This window comes from Vipera ursinii, assembly GCF_947247035.1.
Source record: "Vipera ursinii genome assembly, chromosome: 2".
NCBI lineage: Eukaryota > Metazoa > Chordata > Lepidosauria > Squamata > Viperidae > Vipera > Vipera ursinii.
In genome coordinates this window covers 180,909,349-180,934,446 of record NC_139513.1, presented here as the reverse complement: position 1 = coordinate 180,934,446, position 25,098 = coordinate 180,909,349, and the positions used below count along the sequence as shown (strand labels likewise).

Genomic DNA, 25,098 nt, shown 5'->3' with positions numbered 1-25,098 from the left:
TTGACGATGTACTTATAGCAGGCGAGTCAGAAGGGGATTTGGCAAACAAATTGCAGGAAGTTCTAAGCAGGTTCAGAGCAGCCGGGCTAAAATTAAAAAGAGATAAATGCTCTATAGGGGTACCATCGACAGAGTTTTTGGGATACAAAATTGACTCTTGGGGAATTCACCCCACTGACTCAAAAATCAAAGCCATCAAAACTGCACCCACTCCTAAAAACAAACAGGAGTTACAAGCCTTTCTGGGACTACTAAATTTTTATCATGTATTCTTGCCCCACAAGGCAACCATCGCTGAACCCCTGCACAGACTACTCGACAAGGGTACCCCATGGTCCTGGTCTCCTCAGCATGACACCAGTTTCCAGCTCCTTAAGAATCTACTCACCAGTAATTCTACCATAACGCTTTACAAAGATGAAATGCCCCTATGTTTAGCATGCGATGCTTCTCCTTACGGAATCGGGGCAGTTCTAAGTCACTTAACGCAGACTGGAACCCAAAAGCCAATAGCATTTTACTCCAGAACACTTTCCAAACCAGAGCGCAATTACGTTCAAATTGACAAGGAGGCTTTAGCGATAGTTGCCGGCGTGAAAAAATTTCACGACTACCTCTACGGTCGGCAATTCACTATCTTCACAGACCACAAACCACTACTGGGAATTTTCACATGGGATAAGCAGACGCCCCAAATTCTATCCCCCTGAATTCTTAGATGGTCTACCTTTTTATCTGCTTATTCGTTCAAATTAATCCACAAGCCTGGGAAGGAAATGGGGCATGCTGACGGATTAAGTAGACTTCCCCTACCTATAATAGACCCCGACCCCGCTCCAGCTGGCAACATCCTAGCAATTTTAGAATTACCAGAATGCCCCCTATCAGCTAAAGACATCGCTGCTGCAGAATACTAAACTGGATTGCCTCTGGATGGCAATCTAAATCCCCCGGTCCTGAGTTCCAAGCATATTTCTCTAGGAGAATGGAACTTTCATCCCATCTGGGGTGCATACTGTGGGGGAATAGGGTCGTAATCCCCGAAAAACATAGACCCAAGGTTTTGAACACATTACACGATGGGCATCCGGGGACAGTGAAAATGAAGGCGTTGGCAAGAAGCTACGTTTGGTGGCCGGGCAATCGAGACACATGTAGCCGGCTGCTACCCCTGCCAGGTTGTCAGGCCCGCACAACCACAAGCCCCTGTCCACAAATGGGAGACAACCAAAAATCCCTGGTCCCGGGTGCACTTAGACTTTGCGGGACCCTTTCAAGGACAGGTATTTTTAATAGTAGTTGACAGCTACTCCAGGTGGCTGGAGGTTGTGCCAGTCAGTAGCATGACTATGACTGCCACAGTACAGGTACTAAGGGGGCTTTTTGCCACACCCGGACTGCCCGATGTCTTGGTCTCTGATAACGGCACCCAATTTACTTCCCGTGAATTCCAGACTTTCACCACAGAGAACTCTATTAGACACATCATGATGGCTCCGTTCCACCCTTCGTCGAATGGCTTGGCTGAGGTGATGGTAAAGTCCACCAAAGATGCACTACGAAAAATCATCATGGGAAACTGACACCGCAGGTTAGCGCAATTCTTACTGGCACAACACACCACCCCTTGCACGACCACCGGAAGGTCGCCAGCGGAACTGCGCTGGGGGATATGACTTATGACTAGACTTGACAGATTACATCCGGATAGGACAACGGCAGAACCAGACCAACACATTCATCATAGAACCCTGGCTAACGGTCAAACCGTCTGGGCAAGAAACTACGGGGGAGGGAACAAATGGATTCAGGGGGTTGTAATTGAACAAACGGGACCCTTATCATACATAATAGATGCCGGAAATAACTGCCACCTACGACGACACATTGATCAATTACGACAACGCAGCCCTCAAAACTGGGGGGAAAGGGGTAGCAGGGAAAATTCAATGCGTTGCACCACTCCATGAACAAACATCCCCCCCACCAAACACTTCTAATGAAGGGGCCCTCGAAGCTCATGGTCCAGGCCTGAATCAAGAAGTATCGCGTCCAGAACTGGGGGAAAGGGAGCCTACAACAGCAACGCCCCTCCGTTGTTCAAAGAGAACCAGGAAACCCCCGGCCTACTTAAAAGACTATGAATGGGGCACACAACTAAAAAACAACCAGAAGGACTACCCCACCAGTTCGGGGAAGGGGTAAGGGGTGTTGTGTATTAATATGTTATGTTTAATGGTTGTGTATCACATGTAAATAGTTATGAGGTAAAAACCCTACAGCAGCTTTTGACAGCTGTCAAAAGCTGCCGGTAGCCACTGCGCAAGCGCAACCACTTGACAGCTCTCAGCTGTCGGAGTCGCAGGAAACTGCGCAGGCGCGACGCAGCTTGACAGCTCAGGGCTGTCAAAGCACACCACCGCTGATTGGTCCGCGCTGACAGCGGGAAACCGGCACAGCTCTGATTGGTCGCCAGTCAGCCAGATGGGGTTTAAATAGAGGCGTTGTGAGTCTGTTCCTCGCCCGCGTAATTCTTCGGTGGACGAAGCAAGAATTAAAATAAACAATGAAATACGTGACAACAAATAAAAACCTGGCAACATGACTGCTGTGAGGGAAAACCTAAGAAATAAAAGACATTTAAAGATTTTTTTAAAAAAGCATAATAAAAAAGGTAGAATGCATATAAAGCAGTGATGGCAAACCTTTTAGTGCCCAAAACCCACCCTGCCCCCGCCACGCCTGCTGCAGGGCCACCTACTGCCTCCACGGCCTGCAGGCAGCCCTGAAGCGCCATGGCAGCCATGCCCTCTGGCCATGCCCTGCAGCATCATCTGCGCGCAACGGGGCACAAGGGCAGAGTCTTGTCCCTGCTGCCCGGCTGCCATGTCCTTGGCTGCGCTGCTCCACGCAGGCCATGCCCTGAAATGACTCTCCCTGGGGGCGGGGGGCTGCTGGGGAGGAGGGGGTCACAGGGAGAGGCAAGGCTAGGGCAATGGCACATGTGCCCACATTGACAGCTCTGCATGCCACTTCTGGCACACGTGCCATAGGTTTGCCACCACTGATATAGAGGGTGAGAAAATTCCAGTGTGTTGGCTCTCAGCCCTAGCTGATTCTGAGGGCGCATTCTCTATAACAGCACAAAGAGAAAGCTGTTCTATACAGAATGTAGTTTTCAGTGACCTCAAGCAGGAGGGGCTTGAGCCATTGGAAGGAATTGATAGGTAACAAATAAAACACCTGAATGACAGGACCAGAAGCCAAACAGCTTAGCTAAAAGCAGGTGCTCTGTGCTCCCAATGGGACACTCCAGAAAGAACATTTTAAAATCATAATTTTACTACCTCTTTCTTTATTCCAACAGAGACCCATTGCAACAGTCTAATTGGGAGGCTAGCAATGCATGGCCAATGGTAACCAGATCATCTCCTATGAAAAAGGAGTACAATGGATAAATCATTCCCTAACAGGAAAACAAGAAATGGGGACTAAATATGCAAATAGAGTCAAGTGGAGTGTTTATGAGCTACTGAACTATTTTCTGCATTTCTATTTTCTTAAAAAGATCTTAATCAGGTACGTCTGACATGATGGACAATCATGGAAGTAGGGAACTATCACTACCATTATAAAACAAAAGGAAGCATTACTGTTTTTTTTAAAAATTGAGTTTATTATTTAAAACATTGGACACTGGGAACAGACTGACATACCTTCTTGTCTTACATTGTTTTGGAATTTATATATATATATAAATTGAATGAATATGAAATGCATATATATATATATATATATATATATATATATATATATATATATATATATATATATATATATATATATATAAATGCATATCAGTCTCCCTTAATTCTTTGTTAGCAATTTAAAATTTACACAAATATGAGCTGTCACCAGTGTGACTACTGCCTGTCGATGGCCTTCAGGATAGGCTGACACAGGAAATAAAGATTTGTCCCATGTTTGGGGCCTAGCAAGGTAATCTAAATAGTTAACAAGTATTTCACACACACACACACACACACACACACACACACACACACACACACACACACACACATATATATATATATATATATATATATATAAATAAAATACACATAGAATACACATCAGTTATATATAATACCATATTTAAAACAATCAACCAATCCATAAACTCAAATGGAGACCTTCCTTTTGTTCCCACCAAAAGTAAAACTTATTCCAGATTTTATAGTAGCCTGATTGATCTTTATTCTTAATTTCCAGGGTTAGTTTGTCCATTTCTGCGCACTCCCAATTTTTTTTTATCACCTCACTTTCTACCGGAATTTCACTCCTCTTCCAATTCTGGGAGAACGACATTCTTGCTGCCGTAATGATATGAATCATCAAATAAACCTCTTCTTTGGAGTGTTTCTCTTTTATTATGCCCAATAAGAAAAATTCTGGACTAAATTCAACTTTCCGTCCTAGCATTTCTTTTAACCAAGTCCAAATCATTTTCCAATATCTTTGCATCTTCTGGGCATCTAAGAATAATAATGCCATCTGTTGTCCGCTGTGTAGTTCATAATATTCTAACGTGTCCAGTATTACCCTAATATTATGTTTAGTTTGCCTTTTAGCAAGGAAACCATTCTGGTCTGCATGTATAAAATCATTCAGGAACCTTTTAAGTCGCTCAGCTATGATTGTTGTGAATATCTTATAGTCAGAATTGAGTAGAGATATAGGTCTATAATTTTGAATTGATGTATAATCAGCATTATCTTTCGGGATGAGGACTATATTTGCCTCAGACCATGATTTAGGAATTCTTGCTTCTTCCAAGACCGCATTGAACACCTCCAATAATGGTTGTGCTAAAATATTTTGTTGTTCCTTGTACATTTCTATCGGGAGGCCATCAGGACCCGATGCTTTATTATTTTTTTGTTTATTAATAGCCGTTATCACCTCATCCTAATTTCGTCATTCAACATGTTTCTAATTTCCTCTGTAACTTTGGGTAGTTTGGCTTTTTGGAAACAATCCTCCACTTTCCCCACACTTTCCTGACTATCATCTTTATGTAACTGTTCATAGAATTCCTGAGCTATAGTTTTTTTCTCCTCTTCTTGATAGTGTATTCTCCCTTTATCATCACATAATTTACTAATCCAACTTTTCTCTTTTTGTTTTTTCAATTTATATGCGAGCCATCGGCTCGGTTTGTTTGCATTTTCAAAGAAATTCTGTTTTATGCCTCTCATCTGTTGTGCTAGTTTCTCTTTATCTAAAATATTAAGTTTATGTTTAATTGAATCCATTAATTGTTTGACATTCTTTTTTTGCGGTTCCTGTTGGAGTATTGTTTCTAAACTTTTATATTCCCCTTCTAACCTTTTCTGTTGTTGTTTTTTCTCTTTATTCTTATTAACCATATATGCCATTGCTACCCCTCTCATAATCGCCTTGGCTGTATCCCAATTATTTTGTACAGAGGTGTCTTCAGCTTTATTTTCCTTACAAAAGAAATCTAATTCTCTCTCCATCCTTAACCTAAAGTCGTCTTCTTTTAATATTGATCTTTGTAAAGTCCATCTAGGTATTTTTGGGGGGCCTTTCCAACTAAATTTCATAGGGTTATGGTCTGCCCAAGTGCTTGACTCAATACACACCTCTTCAACCTCAGAGCTGATTTCTTTTGACATCCACACCATGTCAATTCTGGACCACGAACTATGTCGATTAGAATAATATGTATACTGTCTTGCCTTGCAATTTATTTCCCTCCACATATCCTGGATGTTTAAATCTTTAGCCAATTTGAAAAAAGATCCCAGTAATGTTCTTCTTTTCCTTTTCCTGGTCATATTACCCTTATAGTCCAAATTGTTGTCTAAAATGGCATTAAAATCTCCTAATAGACAGATCTCATCATTGTCTATGCTACATATGTAATGTTTTAAAAAACTGTTCTTGATTTCGATTCAGGGCATACATTTCTACAATCATCACCTAAAAGGAAGCATTACTTTAATGTCATATTATTATACAAAACAGAATAGTTACCAAGAGCATTCTGTATTTCAATGGATTTTTCTGGTGTCAGCAGAATCTGCTTGCCATCATAAGGAGAAGAGAAATGTACTCCCTCCTCTGTCACCTTGGAGAACTCCACCAGAGATACCATCTGAAAACCACCGCTATCCTGCAGAAAAGACACTTTGAAAGGAACTGAGAAGTAAGGAAACCAGTAGTGGTAGTCATGTAATGGTAACAAGTATCCCTTCATGCATGAGCTGTGTTCACTACCAGCCTATAAGGTGCCTCACATATATGATCTGCTTAAACTGCCCTTGTTAAGAAAACATTCACAGCTGAATTGATCATGATGGTGACAGGGGAAGAAAATGGACAGGAACTAGTGGCCCAGTAAACCATGTTGTTTATATCACTGATCATATTTCAGAGACAATATAGCTGCCATGCTGACCTAGTACGAAGGGATTTTTAAAAAATTGTGTTAAACCTGAGATGCCTGCAGCAAATGGAACAAGGATGGGAACCCTGTCTTGCAATGACATTAATATTCAAGCTTCCGGTAGCGCTGCCGCGCCGAATGGCAGCGTTTTGAAGCCGCCCGATCCTGGGAAGCGTCAAAGCGCTCGGAGGCAGCGAAAATCAGCTGTCCCGCAGCGCTGGAGCCTCTCCCTCGGGAGAAGAGGGAGAGGCGAGCCTGCCTGGGTAGAGGTAGAGCTCCCCTGTGATTCTCCAAGTAGTTCAGATGGGAAATACCTATTGGAATTGTGGTAAATTATGCAGGGACCAGATACAGATTGGATATAATTTTAAAAGCAAAAGATTTCTATACTAAGGTCCTGAAAGCAGGCTTACCACCGTCTCCTTGAATCAAAAGAACAGAAGCAAGACAAGAAGATAAACAATTGAGTGAAGGGGCAATGTCATTGCCTCTTGAGGAGATGCGGCAGGCGGAGGCTACGGAGCAGAGTTTGGCATTAAAGGAAGACCCAAAAGAACAGAGGATGACAAGAGCTGCATATAAGTGTATGGAAAAAGAGCAAAAACAAAAGCCTGCAACTGGTCCAGCTACGCAAGATGCGGCTGTCTCAGAGCCTGTGGGAGGAGCACGTCCGAAGAGAGCAACAGCTGATCTTCAGGCCATGTTCCAAAGGCTCATGGTCACCAGAGATGGTGAAGTTCCTGACATGGAAGGTTAATGGCTTAAAGTCACCACAGAAAAGAAAGAAAGTATTTTTTTATCTGAAACAACATAAAAATGACATTGTTTGCTTACAAGAGACACATATTGCATTAAAAGACCAAAAGTATCTGATTAATTCCCGATTGGGAACACATTTTGCATCCTTTGCTCCGGACAAGAAGGCTGGAGTGGTTATTTATTTAAGAAAAGACTTTTCGGCAAGATTGATTGAATCGGATAAACAAGGGAGATATGTTAGTATTGAATTAATACTACAAGGAAAGAAAGTTCTTCTTATTGGATTATATGCTCCAAATCAACAACAGCAAAAATTCTTTAAATTTTTACATCAGAGACTAATTGAACTGTATTATAAATCTATTATTATGATGGGGGACTGGAATGGAGTTTTGGTGCCATCTGAAGACAAGAAGGGATCCTCTAAAAACTTTTTAAATTCGAAATTGCCTAAAGCTTTTTTTGATTTGAAGGAAGATCTGGAATTAAGAGATGTATGGCAGGAAAGGAATATGAGAGACAGAGATTTTACTTTTTTTTTGGACAGACATAAATCTTTCTCCAGGATTGACTTTATTTTGATTACTACTGATCTTTCTTCTTTGGTTAAGAACGTTAAGATTTTACCTAGGACAATGTCTGACCATAGTCCTGTTTGGTTGGAGTTCTTTGCTGAAGATGCTAGTAGAAGATCCTGGAGGCTGAATGAGAATTTATTTACAAATGATTTGTTCTTGCAGAAATGTAGAGAACATATGAAAGAATTTTTTGTTACAAATATGCATAAAGGTACCTCGATGGAAATGGTTTGGAATGCTAGTAAAGCCTACATGAGAGGGGTTTTGATTTATATGAATAATGCTTACAGGCGTAAGCAAATGCAAAAACGTTTAGATATTGAGGAAGAGATTAAAACTAAGGAGAAAAAGTTTATTTTGAATCCATTGGATAATAATTTAAGGATCTCAATACATTTATTGAAAGAACAATTTAATATGCTACTGGCTGATCAAGTAGCAACTAATTTGCGCTATGCCAAACACAATACTTTTTGTAACGCTAATAAGCCTGGTAGATGGTTGGCTTATCAATTAAGGAAAAAACAGAAATCACGTACTATAGATAAAATAGAATATAAAGGAAAAGAAGTCTACCAACAAAATTTGATTAAGAGGAGTTTTTTTAGATTTTTACTCGAAATTATATTCTAAAGAAAATATACAAGCTTTAGATATAGACAAGTATTTACAGGGAGCTCATTTTCCAAGACTTTCAAAAGAACAACAACTTGAGATGAATTGCCCAATTACATCAGAAGAAATTTCTTTAGCTATTAAACAGTTGAAATTGGGCAAGGCTCCAGGAACAGATGGTTTAACAGCAATTTACTATAAAAAGTTGTTGCCTGAAATGATTGAACCCTTAAAGATTTTGTTTAATGAAATTCAGACTGGAGGTGCAGTTCCTCCATCATGGAGGACAGCTTTTGTATCGTTGATTCCAAAGGAGGATCAAGACCTTACTCAACCTAAAAATTATAGACCTATATCGCTTTTAAATACAGATTATAAGATTTTTGCTAAAGTATTGGCTAATAGATTAATGCAAGTTTTGAAACAAATTATTCATAGTGATCAATCGGGATTTATATCTGGGAGGTATATGAAATATAACGTAAGACAAATTGTAAACTTGCTTGAATACTTGGATAAGAACAACCAAGTCTCCGCAGCATTGATATTTTTGGATGCAGAGAAAGCCTTTGACCAATTGAATTGGCAATTTTTATTGAGAGTTGTTGAGGAGATGAATTTTGGAGAAGGCTTTCTACATGCTATTAAAGTTATATATCAACAACAAACTGCACAAATTATAGTTAATGGGGGACTAACAGAGGCCTTTAAAATTGAAAAAGGTACAAGACAGGGATGCCCCCTATCACCATTATTGTTTGTTTTAACATTAGAGATTTTATTAATTAAAATTTGAGAGTCCTCTATGATAAAGGGAATTAAAATAAAACAGAATGATTATAGATTGAGAGCTTTTGCTGATGACTTGGTTGTGACAGTATCCCAACCGTTACAGTCGGTTATAGATTTGATGGAAATTATAACTCAGTATGGTAAGGTTTCTGGGTTCAAGGTGAATAGAAATAAGACTAAGATATTATCTAAGAACTTATCTATGAGTGAAAGGGATATGTTATCTAAATTAACAGGTTTTGAAATAGTGAAAAAGGTTAAATATTTAGGAGTATATATTGCAGCCTCAAATGTAAAATTGTATAAGAATAATTATGAAACACTATGGTTGAAGGTACAAAGGGACTTAAATAATTGGAAAAAAACTATAATTATCATTACTGGGAAGAATTGCAGTTGTTAAAATGAAAGTTCTACCAAAGTTTCTCTTTTTGTTTCAAATGATACCTATATTGAAAAAGGATGCCAACCTTGATCAATGGCAGAAGGGTATTAATAAATTTATTTGGGCGGGGGAAAAACCAAGAGTTAAATTTAAGATTTTACAAGATGCCAGGGAAAGAGGGGGACTCAAGGCGCCGAATTTGAAATTGTATTATGATGCGGTTGTCTTGACGTGGGTTAGTGATTGGCTTAATTTAACTAATAAGAGAATACTTCATCTTGAGGGATGGGATTTGGTATATGGATGGCATGCATATTTGCTTTACGATAAGAAGGTGGACAGGGCTTTTAAATCCCACATTCTTAGAAGTGCTTTATTGCGTGTCTGGAAAAAGTATTATTATAAGTTAAATTATAAAATACCGATTTGGGGAATTCCTGCACACGCGATAGAGGGCGTATCTATGGGAGTGAGTATGGATATGGTTTCTTATAAGGAACTACTTAGATTGCAAGGGAATGATTGGCAACTTAAATCATTAGAGGAGTTAAGACAAGAAAACATAAGTTACTCTTGGTTTCAATATAACCAATTGAAAGCTAGGTGGAAGTCAGATCAAAAGGTTGGCATCACAATTACAGATCAAAATTTAGTAAAACAAATTAGAGATTTAAATTGTGCACATATAAAGAGGATATATAATGCTTTAATTGAATTGGATTCGGAAACGGAATTGGTTAAAGACTGTATGATAAAGTGGGCACAAAATATTCAGGAACCAATCTCGTTGGACACCTGGGAGATAATTTGGGTCAGAAATGTTAAATTTACTCAGGCTCAAAACTTAAGAGAAAATTTTTATAAAATGTTTTATAGATGGCATCTGGATCCCAAGAAGTTGTCCAACATGTATCCTAATTTACAGTCTAAATGTTGGAGATGTGGTAGTTTAGAAGCTACCTATTTTCACATGTGGTGGACTTGTAGAAATATAAAAGCTTTTTGGATCAAAATTTGGTGGAACATTCAAAAGATTTTTAAGAGAAAGATAAAGTTTTCTCCACAATTATTTTTATTGGGTATTGTTGTAGATTGTGATGTTAAAGAAACTAATTTGATGTTGAATATGATAACAGCAGCACGGTTACTGGTGGGACAATATTGGAAGAAGGATAGTTTGCCTACTATAGAAGAATGGGTGTTTAAAGTTTCGAATCTTGCAGAAATGTCTAAGATTTCTGCTTATTTGAAAGATCATTCACAGGAACGATATATTTCAGTTTGGAGGAGATGGATAAATTATATTCAGAACAAATATGGGACTAAAAAGTTCCATTTAGCTTATGAGTAGATTTTAGTGGGATATTGTTATTGGTACTTTGCTTGTAGTTATGTTAAAGGGGAGTTAAAGCACATTATGAATTTGGTTAATTGTATATTATGCATAATTTTTATTTAGAATATGATTATTGTAACTATAATCCTGTATTTAGCTCTGGGAAGTGGGGGGGGGGGAAAGTGGGCGGGTTTGGGGTGGGGGGGATTTGGGGATATATTGTAAAACTTTGTTTTTGTAAAACTTTTTAATAATAAAAAAAAATTCAAGCTCTTCCATCACGATGCCACTGCAGAGTGGGACTTGTGTAGTGACATTACTGCACATACTCAGACACCACAAAAACACACCTAGTTCCTTGTCTGCCAGCAAAAAAATAAGGTAACCAGCCCAACTCATGACAGGAAAGTGCATGATTTATCTTTGGCAGTACAGTCAAAGAGGGCTCTGAGAGCCAAAAAAATAAAAAAAGAAGTCAGAAGTTATATGCAGAATGCCCTGACGTCTTCCATAAGAAGAGCCAGTTTGGTTGCAGTGGTTAAGGTTCTGGCTGAGAGACTGGAGACCGTAAGTTCCAATCCCACTTTAGGAATGAAAGCCGGCTGGATGACTTTAGGCCAGTCACTTTCTCTCAGCCCTACCCACCTTATAGGTTTGCTGTTGTGGGCAAAGTAGGAGGCAGGAATATAGGGAAGAAGGAGGGGGAGAGGGAAGGGGAAGAGGAGGAGGGGGAGGTAGTAGTCATGATTTACAAGCTGCATTGACACATTGTACCAAATCAAAATCAAGCAAATTACACTATGGTTTAGTACTGAGCTTGTCGATCAGAAGGTCGGCAGTTTGGCGGGTCGAATCCCGAGTGCCGCGTAACAGAGTGAGCGCCTGTTACTCGTCCCAGCTTCTGCCAACCTAGCAGTTCGAAAGCACGTAAAAATGCAAGTAGAAAAATAGGGACCGCTACGGTGGGAAGGTAACAGCGTTCTGTGCGCCTTTGGCGTCTAGTCATGCCGGCCACATGACCACGGAGACGTCCTCGGACAAGCGCTGGCTCTTCGGCTTTGAAACAGAGATGAGCACTGGCCCCTAGAGTCGGAAACGACTAGCACGCATGTGCGGGGGAACCTTTACCTTTACCTTTTAAGATAAAAATGACTGGGTTCATGCATTTTGCTGACCCAGGGTATGTTTTATCAATATTTATATATAAGTTACAAATAGCTGGATTTGTAATTGCATTAAATAATAAGTTGTGGTTTATTTACCTTAATGGCTGGGTTAGGGCAAAAATCCTCTCATATTACAGTGTTACGTAGTATTATGCAGACAACTAAACATTATGCAGACAGCTAAATAGCATCTCACAATAATCCTTTAACTTTCCAAACAAGTTAAAAACATTACAAAGAATCAGTAACGTCTTGAATGTTGTCAGTACATTGAAGGAACATATATAGGTAACCCTTGACTTAATGACCATTCATTTAGAGACCATTTGAAGTTACAATGGCAGTGAAAAAAGTGACATGACCAGTTTCACATTTACAACCACTGCAGCATCCCCATAGTCATGTGATCAAATTTGGGCACTTGACAACTGGCACGCGATCACCATTTGTAACTGTCTCAGCCAGCCTGCAACAAGCAAAGTCAATGGGAGAACTAGATTCATTTAATGACAAGATTCACTTCACAACTGCAGTGATTTGCTTAACAACAGTGGCAAAATGGTCATAAAATGGGATAAAACTCACAACTGCCTTGGTTAGCAACAAAATTTTTTGGCTTAATTGTGGCTGTAAGTTGAGGACTACCTTTAACCCCATATTTTTAATGTATCTTTATGGCTTTAAAAGAATTATAGTAGAAATCTTCAACAAAAGCTGGCAAAGGGCAGAATAGCTGGCAGAACAGTTCAAGTGCAAAACTCAAAACAGTCCATTCCAAATGAATATTAAGTGAAGGCATTACTGGCTATTTCTCTGAGAAGATTCAAACTTACGTTTCATCATCACATCATCAATCAGAAGGTTTGTGCAAAGATTGATGGCACAATGGAAGACACCACTGCAGGTCAATGGTGAGAGATTGGGAGAGGTGAATATCAAAAGAGGTATATTTCAAGGAAATTCACTATCACACTACTGTTTGTCATTGCACTGATTCCTCTGTCAACAATACTGTATAACTCAGACCATGGCTATCAAAGATGAAAAACATCTGCCAGACTATCCTGGCCTCCTTTATATAGACAATCTGAAGCTGTATGGAAAAAACACCATCTGAAATAGAAACGCTGCTCAATATTGTCCATATATACAGCAAGATAATGCAATGGAGTTTGAACTGGAGAAATGCACCAAGCTCATTATCAAATGGGGAAAAATAGTGAAAACTGAAGGAATCAAGATGCCCTATGGAAATAATATCAAGAATAAAGACCAGGCATGGGAAGACATTATATTAAAAAACTAAGAGCAACAAAGATGATTAGGGTCCTGGAAGAACGGTTGCAGGAATTGGGCATGTTTGTCTGGGTGAAAAGAAGGATTAGGAGTGACATGATAGCAATGTTCCAATATTTGCGGGGCTGTCACAAAGAAGAGGAGGTTAACCTATTTTCCAAAGCACCAGAAGACAAGACAAGAAACAATGGATGGAAACTAATCAAGGAGAAAAGCAACTTAGAACTAAGGAGAAATTTCCTAACCATGAGAATAATTAACCAGTGGAAGTGCTCGCCTTCCGAAGTTGTGGGTGCTCCTTCACTGAAGGTTTTTAAGAAGAGACTGGCATCCACTTATCTGGAATGATATAGGGTCTCCTGCTTGAACACAGGGTTGGACTAGGATACCTACAAGGTCCCTCCTAACACTATTAGTTTCCTAATATCACAAATCTACAAGAAGATGATCACTATAAATACCTAGGCATCTTCAAAACTGACAGCATCAAGCACAATGAAGTCAAGAAAAAGGTTAGAAATACATATATCAAGTGAGTGAATATTTAAAAGCCAAACTCAGAGGAAGAAATACCACCAAGGCAATCAACACCAGAGCAATTCCGGTGATTAGATACACAGCTGGATATATAAACAGAACTAAAGGCCCTGGATAGGAAGACCAGAAAAAATAATGACAATGAATCATGCCTTTCATCCTTGCAGGGATGACTCTACCTACCAAGACAAATGGTTGGAGGTAGAATGCTGCAAATACATCAGAGGGTTGAAGAAGAAAAAATGTCTTTGGAAGAATATCTGAAAGACAGTGAAGACAATGCATCGTAACTATTATACCAGGAAGAAATGCTGAGTGCTAGAGCGACCAAATTGGCTTACAAGAAAGATCAAATGAAGAAGAGAAAGTAGGCATGAGAAGACAAATGATACATGGCCATTACATTAAGAAAATAGCAGGGAAAGCAGATAACAACAAGACCTAGCAATAGCTAAGAGTAGGAAAGTTGAAGAGAGAGACTAAGGGGCTAATTATGGCTACAAAAGACCAAGTCATAAGGACAAATACACACAAAACCAGAATTGAGAAGACGGTAACAGATAGCAAAGAAGCTGAAGAAACAATAGACCACCAGGTAAACTGCTGCAAGAAGACTGCCCAGATTGACTACAAGCAATGTCATGACAAAGTAGCAACAATAGTGCATTGGAAGATCTGCAAGAAAACTAGTGGGATCATAAAAAAAGAGAAAATCATAGAAAATGAAGAAGCTAAATTGCTAGGGACTGGAAAAGACAACAAAATACAAAGACCTGCAAAGAGAAATAGAATGACTGTGGCAAAAGCAAGCTAAGGTAGTTCCAAAAATAATAGGCACCTTGGATGCAACTCCAAAACAGCTGAGCACCACTTGGCAAATTCACCATCAGTCAATTGTAAATGGCAACTTTACTCAGAACAGCTTACATCCTGTGATGATATCTGTAACACCATCAAACATTCACATCTGCCTATTCCAGGTCCTTGGAAAGGATTCAATAGGTGAATCCAATCTAGATGTTGGATTTCTAGTTAAAATTGATTACAGGAGTCAGGATTCTTGGCTGAGTAACCAGAGTCAACAGCTGCCAAACTACTGGAAGAAAAGCAATGGCAAGGATTATTGTTAGTTGTACCAACAGGGTTTGGAAATGGATCACAATGATAAATATTGTGGCATTCGTTAAGTTTTCTTCAAGCAGTGCATTTTGCCTATTTTCTTTTCTGAACATGATGTAGTGCACCATTCATTTTACTGAGTATGAAGGGTAAATCTCTCTCCATCACCACCTCTCACATTTACTTATTCAGATTTCTCTGTTCAGATATGTAACTATTGGCTGAGGCTGAACTTCTGTACTTCTGAACTTTCTGGCGTATAAGACGACTTTTTAACCCATGAAAATCTTCTCAAAAGTCAGGGGTGCTGAAACTTTAGGGACAGGGCTGGCTGGAAAACCTGGAGCGGGTCTCCCATTTGGTCTGCGCAGGGAAAGCGGGACCAATTGGAGAAGAAGCTGCAGTCTGTGATTTTTAACGGGCTGGGGTCTGGGCGTCTTTCCTTCTAAAGTTGAAGAGAAGCTGCAGTCTATCCCAACTTGAAAGGCAGGTGGGAAATGTAGCAGCCAGAGCAGCTGCTTAGCTCTAAGGACACATTTGACTCAGGAACTGGGCGGGCGGGCTGGAAAACCTGGAGCAGATCTCCAATTTGGTCTGCGCAGGGAAAGTTTTAGAGTGAATTAGGAAATGTTTAATCCACTTTGATGACAAACAGCCTTATGTTTCTAAGTGACAGTTTTCCTACTAAGTACCTGCATGTCATAAGCATTTGAATTAAAATTACCATATTAAAATCAAATCTGATGTTTTTTAATTTTTATTTGGTGTGCGTTGGAAGACGGGTAGTCTTATACGGCGAGTATAGCCCAAACCCTATAATTTAACAGGAAATGTAGGGGGTCGTCTTATACGCTGGAAAATACGGTACACTGGTTAAGGCAACAAGTTAGAAAGCCAGACTCTCAGTTCTAGTTCTGCCTTAGCCTTGAAAGCCAGCTGGGTGTCCTTGTGCTAGTCACTTTCTCAGCCCAACCCACTTCAGAATTGTTGTGGGGAAAGTAGGAGGAAGGTGTATTGTGTATGTTTACTGCCTTGAGTTGTTTGTAAAAATAATAAAGGCAGGATGCAAATAAATAAATAAATAAATTACACTGAAAGCAATGAGACTTGTTTTTAAGGAAAAATGCTTTTAAGGATCAGGGTGTATGCCCAAGATCTCCGTTTATAAAACACAATACATATTTATTTGTCAAGCACTTGATGAATGCATAAGCTTTTTATGTGATTATTGTATATGATGAACAAAATTTTGCCAGTCTTGTTTTCCTGGGTTTTTTATTGGATGCCAAGTTTACTAACCCCTGCATGGATTACTGCCTTGTTGTGGCGAAGGGGCTTGCGTAATTCAATAAAGCTATGAGCAATGCCGTGCAGGGCCACCCAAGACGGACAGGTCATAGCAGAGAGTTCTGACAAAACGTGATCCACTGGAGATGGCAACCCACTCCAGTATCTTTGCCATGAAAACCCTATGGACAGTACCAAAAGGCAAAATGATATGACGCTGGAAGATGAGCCCCTCAGGTCAGAAGGCATCCAGTATGCTACTGGGGAAGAGCAGAGGGCTAGTACTAGTAGCGCCAGAAAGAATGAAGCGACTGGGCCAAAGCCGAAAGGACGCTCAGCTGTGGTTATGTCTGGTGGTGAAAGGAAAGTCCGATGCTGTAAAGATTTTTTCTCCATAGGAACCTGGAATGTAAGATCCATGAATCAAGGAAAGCTGGACGTGGTCAAGCAAAAGATGACAAGACTGAACATCGACATCTTAGGTATCAGCGAACTAAAATGGACAGGAATGGGTGAATTTAATTCAGATGACCATCAGGTATACTACTGCGGGCAAGAATCCTTCAGAAGAAATGGAGTAGCCTTCATAGTCAACAAAAGAGTAGGAAAAGCAATACTGGGATACAATCCTCAAAATGACAGAATGATCTCAGTCGAATCCAAGGCAAACCATTCAATATCACAGTAGTCCAAGTCTATGCCCCAACCACCGGTGCTGAAGAGGATGAAATTGAGCGGTTCTATGAAGCCCTACAGCACCTTATAGAACTAACACCCAAAAATGATGTCCTTATCATCATGGGGGATTGAAATGCTAAAGTAGGAAGCCAAAAGATAACCAGAATAACAGGCAAGTTTGGCCTTGGAGTACAAAATGAAGCACAGGCTGATAGAATTTTGTCAAGAAAATACGATGGTCATAGCAAACACTCTTTTCCAACAACCCAAGAGACGGCTCTACACATGGACATCACCAGACGGTCAACACAGAAATCAGATTGACTATATGCTCTGCAGCCAAAGATGGAGAAGCTCTATACAGTCAGTAAAAACAAGACCAGGAGCTGACTGTGGCTCAGACCATGAGCTTCTTGTTGCAAAGTTTAGGCTTAAACTGAAGAAAGTAGGGGAAAGCGCTAGGCCAGTCAGGTATGAATTAAATCATATCCCTGTTGAATATACAGTAGAGGTGACAAATAGATTTAAGGAATTAGATCTGATAGACAGAGTGCCTGAAGAACTATGGACAGGGGTTCGCAACATTGTACAAGAGGTAGCAACCAAAACCATCCCAAAGAAAAAGAAATGCAAGAAAGCAAAATGGCTGTCTGAGGAAGCTTTGCAAATAGCTGAGGAAAGGAGGGAAGCAAAAGGCAAGGGAGAAAAAGAAAGATATGCCCAATTGAATGCAGAATTCCAGAGAATAGCTAGAAGAGATAAGAATGCCTTCTTAAATGAACAGTGCAAAGAAATAGAAGAAAACAATAGAATAGGGAGGACCAGAGATCTTTTCAAGAAAATTGGAGAGATGAAGGGAACGTTCAATGCAAAAATGGGCATGATAAAGGACCAAAATGGCAGGGACCTAACAGAGGCAGAAGAGATTAAGAAGAGATGGCAAAATTGCACAGAACTATACAAGAATGAGCTTAACGTCCCTGATAATCACAATGAGGTGGTCACTGACCTCGAGCCAGACATCCTAGAATGTGAAGTGAAGTGGGCCTTAGAAAAGCTGAGCAACAACAAAGCTAGTGGAGGTGACAGTATTCCAGCTGAGCTATTCAAAATCTTAAAAGACGATGCAGTAAAAGTGCTACACTCAATTTGCCAGCAAATTTGGAAAACTCAACAGTGGCCACAGGATTGGAAAAGATCAGTTTACATTCCAATTCCAAAGAAAGGCAGTGCCAAAGAATGTTCAAACTATCGCACCATTGCACTCATTTCTCATGCTAGTAAAGTTATGCTTAAAATCCTACAAGCTAGACTCCAGCAGTATGTGGATCGAGAACTACCAGAAGTACAGGCAGGATTTCGAAGAGGCAGAGGAACTAGAGATCAAATTGCCAACATACGCTGGATCATGGAGAAAGCTAGAGAGTTCCAGAAAAACATCTACTTCTGCTTCATTGACTATGCTAAAGCCTTTGATTGTGTGGATCATAACAAACTGTGGCAAGTCCTTAAAGTGATGGGTGTACCAGACCATCTTATTTGTCTCTTGAGAAACCTATATGCGGGCCAAGAAGCAACAGTGAGAACTGGAGGTAGTGACAGATTTTATTTTCCTGGGCTCCAAGATCACTGCAGATGGGGACTGTAGCCAAGAAATTAAAAGACACTTGCTCCTCAGGAGGAAAGCCATGGCAAATCTAGACAGCGCACTAAAAAGCAGAGACATCACCCTGTCAACAAAAGTGCATATAGTCAAGGCTATGGTCTTCCCAGTTGCAATGTATGGCAGTGAAAGCTGGACCATAAAAAAGGCTGAGCGCCAAAGAATTGAGGCCTTTGAACTCTGGTGCTGGAGAAGACTCCTACGAGTCCCTTGGACTGCAAGGCGATCAAACCGGTCAGTCCTAGAGGAGATCAACCCTGACTGCTCTTTAGAAGGCCAGATCCTGAAGCTAAAACTCAAATACTTTGGCCACCTAATGAGAAGGAAGGACTCACTGGAGAAGAGCCTAATGCTGGGAAAGGTTGAGGGCAATAGAAGAAGGGGACGACAGAGAATGAGGTGGCTGAAGCAGTAGGTGTGAACTTAAATGGACTCCAGAAAATGGTAGAGGACAGGAAAGCCTGGAGGAACGTTGTCCATAGGGTCGCGATGGGTCAGACACGACTTCGCAACTAACAACAACAACAAAGTTTACTAAAAATCGTCTCACCACTTGGAAAGACAATAGAACTATCTGCTTTATCAATCATTTCCATAGTTGAACAATACAATTCCACATGCAGGTGGATAATCTATGTGCTTACCATCTCTCACACCCTGCTTTTACTTCCTTACCTGCGATATAGGCCACTGTTTCCTATTTTTTGTAACTATAACAAAGCTCAATTATAGTAAAAGGGTTGATTTTCTAGGTACAGACAACCTCTTCAGTCAAATTCATACTCACCGTGAGTAGGTTTCTTGGCCAGTTCATAAAGCTATGGAGTCCATTGGCTTTTTTGATAAGCTCTAGTCCCTGGAACAGCATGAAAGATCATCATGAGTGCCCATCACATTACTAATGCCAAGATCCTTAGCATGTTGCATTAACCCATTGTGAATTATGGTTTAATATGTTGGGCTTTATCAATAAATCAGAGCTAAACTATACTACATGCAAAGCTGAGCTATATTTTGCCAATCTTGGCAAAATCACACTAAACTAATTCCAAAATAGATGCATTATGTGTTCAAGTAATTTTATGCAAATCCAAAAGGATAAGGGAATAAACACAAATCTCTGGTTATTTGTGCCACTATAACATCACTGTGTATGCGTTAGAGGCCAAACACAAGACAGGTTACATGGGATAAATGATACAGTAGTTATCAAGCTAAACTACAAACCAAGAAATTTCTGGTTCTATTTGTTACCTTTGCTATATGCTTATTATGAATCCTGGGTAGGTAATTCTCAAACACTCATAATCAGTTGCAATACAGTGATTCTACTTTAGAGAAGTGATACAGCATAAGATTCTTATGAAGTGTTTGAAACTACAATATACAAATTATTTCTTTAATTGAGTTATAATCCATCCTTGTATCTGTTATTGGAAACAAGTCATAATCATATGCTGATGTACAAACAGGCAAATTAACAATCAAATCTAAAACAACATTTAAGAACAGAAATCTGATGAAGAGATAGGGATCTTGCTGGTAAGCTGTTGTAAGAAATGTGGCAGAACTTGGGAATGGAGTTAAATGGAGTTAAAAGAGGAATCAGCTTGTGACCTAAGTCCAATCCCCCCCCCCATTCCATGGATCCTTAACTAACTCCAAGCAGGTACTGTTAGTTGAGAAGATTTCTATGCATAGGTTGTTCGGCAATAAATAAATCCTTTTATTAGATTTGTGTGCAGCCCATCTTGTCTAGAGGCAATACTTAATTGGAAATGCGGACCTGGTCTTTAGCGCCTGACAACTATATGGACTTGATATTTCAGTAACTAGTGATGTTTTTGCTCAATCTTTTAGGCATAAACACCATATAAACCAAATCCAAGTGTGAAAAAAGTAGCAACTATAGGAATTGACACTTTTTCTATCTTGTTTTAATTTATTAAATAGTTCTATCACTGCATTTCATCAACTTCATAGTATAGTGACAATGAAAAGAGAATGACTCTCTATTCATATAATATACTTATCCCATGATTAACTTTGACAAAAGCAATCAAATATTGCGAGTTCTTGAATTAGCCATAAACCTGCTGCAATTGGTGAATTCATACAACAAACAGCTCCAAAACAGCCAGAATTTGTGGTTCCACTTTATTCTGTAAATACAGCAACTGAAGCTAATTTATGGTTCAGTGTATTGCAAAAATACACTGATAGTAACAATCATATAACTCAGCATTAATTTCAGATTGAAGCTCAGATTAAGACGAAAATAAACATGATGTATTCAAAGAATATATTAAGTCATGGTTTTAATAACCATGATTTTAATAAAATATAATTGAATGGTTCCATAAAATGTAAAACACATAAATAAGTAAAGTACAGCATGATTTGATAGTGCATGTTACAAAAAATCCAGCCACAGCTAACATTAATTTTCCATATCAAAGAAAATTGATTTGAGGACTGGTTTGAGTTGTCTTCTCTAGAACAAATACTGTAGATGTCCTGGGCACTGACACACATTATACTGTTAAGGTTATACAGGACATATATTTAAACTTTCTCGTACTAGGTTCCTGTAATGTTGTCCAAGACAACTACACTAAAACTCGTTTTCTCCCTAAGACTGCCTGGTACAACTCTGCGGAAGGCTCGACTCACAGGTCGCATGCCCAGATGGTAGGTGTTGCCTAAGCATAGGCGGCATCCCAGCGCATCTAGCTGCAGGGCGGTGAGCCCTTTCATGGTTCCCTGCGTGCCGACGGGCATGAAGACCGGGCAGTCAACGAGACCATGAGGCAGTCGCAACTCACAAGCACGAGCCCTAGTCTGCCCGCATTCGGCCACCACGCGCAGGGACAACGAAGCGGAAGTTGCCGCCATAGCAATGATGAGGTCTGCAGCCAGATCTCACATGACGCCACTGCCGTAGGCGGGGTTCCGGTCGCCCAAAACCTGAAAAGACGCTTCTGTCCTGCGATAGGAATAAAAGATATTCCCCCCTCTTTTCGTTGCCCTTTGGCTCAAAACGTCATTGGTTGCGTCTAAGCTACGACTATAGAACTATCAAAAGATAGAGAGACAACTTTGTTGACTATGATGCCTTCACCAAGTAAGCACTCGAAACAGCTTACATTGCAACTAAGAAGAGCCCAATGCGCCGCTATGCGCTATAACTTTGGCAGTTCTACAGGAACTCAGTCCTATTGGTTGGTTGGACTGACTGACAGTTTGGCGAGGGGGGCAGTTTCTCTGAGATCCTTTGCTAGGTTTAGGTTTAGTTGTTTTTCCTCTGAAAACTTCACATCTTGGCTGCTTTGTCAGTTACTATATATAGGCTAACAATAGATGCAAATGCAAATAATTGCAACTTATTTAATCATACGCAGTTAGACAAGCCAAGGCTTTTTGAGATTTATGAAGTATGTCTGAATGAAGATGTTATAGGTGTAGTGTATGCTGCTAATACCAGCACAGCAGGGGGTTGGACAGCTCCAGGCTATAACTGCTTAGGCGGGAAAGCCTGAATAGAGTGAGTCATTGACAGCCCCAGGCATGGTTAGCTCTGGCGGGAAGCCAGGGTTTAAACCTATTGGCCACCTGCACTGGCGGGAAGCCCAGGTTCAAATCTATTGGTTACCATTCACCTGGGCAGGTATAAGAAACGCCAGGTAAACCCCTTTGCCCCAGCTTCATTCTGGATCCAAATAAAGAAGTACTACCCAGCTCAAGTGTCCGTCTCTCTGTGCGACCACACAACATTGCACTGGTGACGAAGGTGGGATCCTGCACCGGACAATGCTAGCCGTGGACGGAATCCAATCGGCAGCCCCGGATCAAGACGCAGGACGACCGAGATGGCGGAATGGCACAACTGGGTCAGTATCCCCTTTTCAATAGCGGCCGCCCAGAGGAGTGGGAAGCGTTCGTGGGGCAGCTTTAGTGCTACCTACGAGCGAACGGGGTGAAGGAAGACCGGCAGAGAGCGGCGGTGCTACTCTGCAGCTGTGGCACGGAAACATACCAGCTGGCGGTCGGTCTTTGCGCTCCCGATGACATCCACTCCGTCGGATTCAACGAGTTGCTGGCGAAGCTGACCGAACACTTCAAGCCCGAGACGTCCGAGATCACCTGGCGGTACCGGTTCGAGAAGCGGGACCAGCGGCCAGGTGAGTCTGCCAAACAATACATGGCAGCCCTGAGGCAGGCAGCTCACCTCTGCAACTTTGAAAACTTAGAAATCCGACTGCGGGATCGGATCGTCTGTGGGTTGAGGGACAGGAAGCTGCGCCAGAAAATTTTTGCCAAACAGAAACTGACCCTGAGGGATGTCCAAGAAGAATTTCTAGCCTGGGATGCGGCTGAGGAGTCTGAAGCGAGGGAAGGCGGATCCATCCACCAGCTGAGAGGGTACAGCGACGCAGACGGGGCAGAGCTGGAAGTGGATGCCATCAACCGACCACAGAAACCCTTTAACCCCAACCGGGACAACGTGAGGGAGCCGAGACCAGCCACGGCGGACGAGAGAGCCCAGGAGTGCAGATGCGGAGCGAACGGCCCCCGGTCTACCCAGCTCCACGGCCAAAGCACGAATCGGCCCCGGACTACCCAGCATTGCGGTTGCGGTTCCCGGTCTACCCAGAACAGCGGCTGCGGACAACCCCGGTCTACCCAGTGCTCCGGCTGCGGCACGAACAGCTCCCGGTCTACCCGTTGTGCGAGCTGCGGAGGACAGCACCCCCAGTCTACCTGCCGTTTCAAGTCGGCGAAGTGTCGGTCCTGCAGAAAAACAGGGCACATCGCGGCGGTCTGCAGGAGCAAGCAGCGGGACAGCCTGTATGAGGTGGAAGCCGAATTCCAGTGCACTACAGGTACCGGGAAGCGGTTGCCGGGACTGACTGTTAGCCACACGGCGGGACGGCCAGGCGTTTTCCTAACGGGCTCCTGCGGCACTAACCCCAAAAATAAAACTGAGGGTGAGGCTGCAAGGGGTCCCCTGCATGATGGAGTTGGACTCAGGGTCAGCTGTGTCCATCATCTCCGCCAGAACATTTAAGGAAATTTGCAAGCGGAGCAGCCAGCGGGTTCCCTTGAGGCCATCCAGACTGACCCTCTCCGATTTCAAAAATTCACCGATTAAAGTCTGAGGGGAGGCGTCGGTGAGGGTTCAGTACAAGGGCTTCAAGGGCAAATTAAGTGTACTGGTCGTCGAGGGCCAGCGGACCAGCCTTGTGGGGTTAGGGTGGTTCAACGCGCTGGGCATTGGAATCACAGGGATTCACCAGACGCAGAGCCGTTTTTCCCTCGAAGCTGTCTGCAAGGAATTTGCGGACGTGTTTGATGGGCAGTTGGGAAGGTACACGGGTTCCCCAATCTCATTTAGGTTAGACCCCCAGGTGCAACCCATAAGGATGAAGGTGAGGCGAGTTCCGTTCGCACTAAAGCAGAAGATAGAGCGGGAACTGGATAAGCTGGTAACACCAGTTAACACCAGTTAACACCAGTTGATGGAGCGGAATGGGAAACTCCCATCGTAACGCCGCTCAAGGCAAATGGAGAAATTCGGATCTGCGCTGATTATAAGGGGACCATTAACTGAGCTTTAAGTGCACATTCCTATCCGGTCCCTGCGGTCAGCAGCATACTAGCGTCCCTACAAGGCGGGTCGGTGTTTGCTAAATTGGACCTTGCTCAAGCTTATCAGCAACTGCCGGTAGACCCAGGGGCTGCTAGAGCGCAAACGATCATCACTCACAAGGGAGCACTGCGGGTAGACCGGTTGCAGTTCGGGGTCAGCGTAGCGCCTGGAATTTTTCAGGATGTGATGGAAAAGACGCTCAAGGAAATACCAGGGGTCTGTCCGTATTTTGACGACATCCTGATCGCAGCTAGCTCCATGGACGTACTGGCAGCCCATTTGAAGGCAGTCCTTGAAAGGTTCAGGGGGGCAGGGTTGAAGCTCAAAAGGGAGAAATGCAAGATTGGGGTAACTGAGACAGAATTCCTGGGTTTCAGGATAGATGCTCAAGGCATCCACCCATCTGCATCCAAGGTTAGGGCAATCAAAGAAGCCCCTGCTCCCAAAAACAAGCCTGAATTGCAAGCATTCTTGGGGCTCCTCAACGTCTACCACGCATTCCTGCCACACAAAGCCACAATTGCAGAACCCCTACACAGGCTGCTTGACAAGCAAGCATCCTGGGACTGGACTGACAAACATGCCAAAGCGTTCCAAACACTAAAGAACATGTTAGCAAGCAATGCCACAGTCACCCATTTCAGGGAGGACCAGCCAATCTGTCTTGCGTGCAATGCATCCCCTTATGGGATTGGAGCAGTGCTCAGCCATCTAAGGGAGGATGGAACGCAGGCTCCCATTGCCTACTACTCCAGGACCCTGTCA

At 41.8% G+C, this 25,098-nt stretch overlaps 1 protein-coding gene across 2 annotated transcripts in view; it reads right to left on the bottom strand.

Annotated features, from left to right (window-relative positions):
- Positions 1-21,609, bottom strand: part of QTRT1 (queuine tRNA-ribosyltransferase catalytic subunit 1) — a 40,296-nt gene extending 18,687 nt beyond the window's left edge. Inside the window, exons 1-3 of one of the 2 annotated variants that reach the window (XM_083355062.1) lie at positions 21,357-21,609; positions 19,471-19,539; positions 6,061-6,199 (exon numbers count right to left, since the gene is read on the bottom strand). In XM_083355062.1, the coding sequence (XP_083211188.1) occupies positions 6,061-6,199; positions 19,471-19,539; positions 21,357-21,578 (430 nt within the window). In that variant the 5' untranslated portion in view covers positions 21,579-21,609. The remainder of the gene's footprint in view (positions 1-6,060; positions 6,200-19,470; positions 19,540-21,356) is intronic. The other variant, XM_083355061.1, reaches the window with a different exon arrangement.
- Between the last annotated feature and the right edge of the window lie 3,489 nt (positions 21,610-25,098).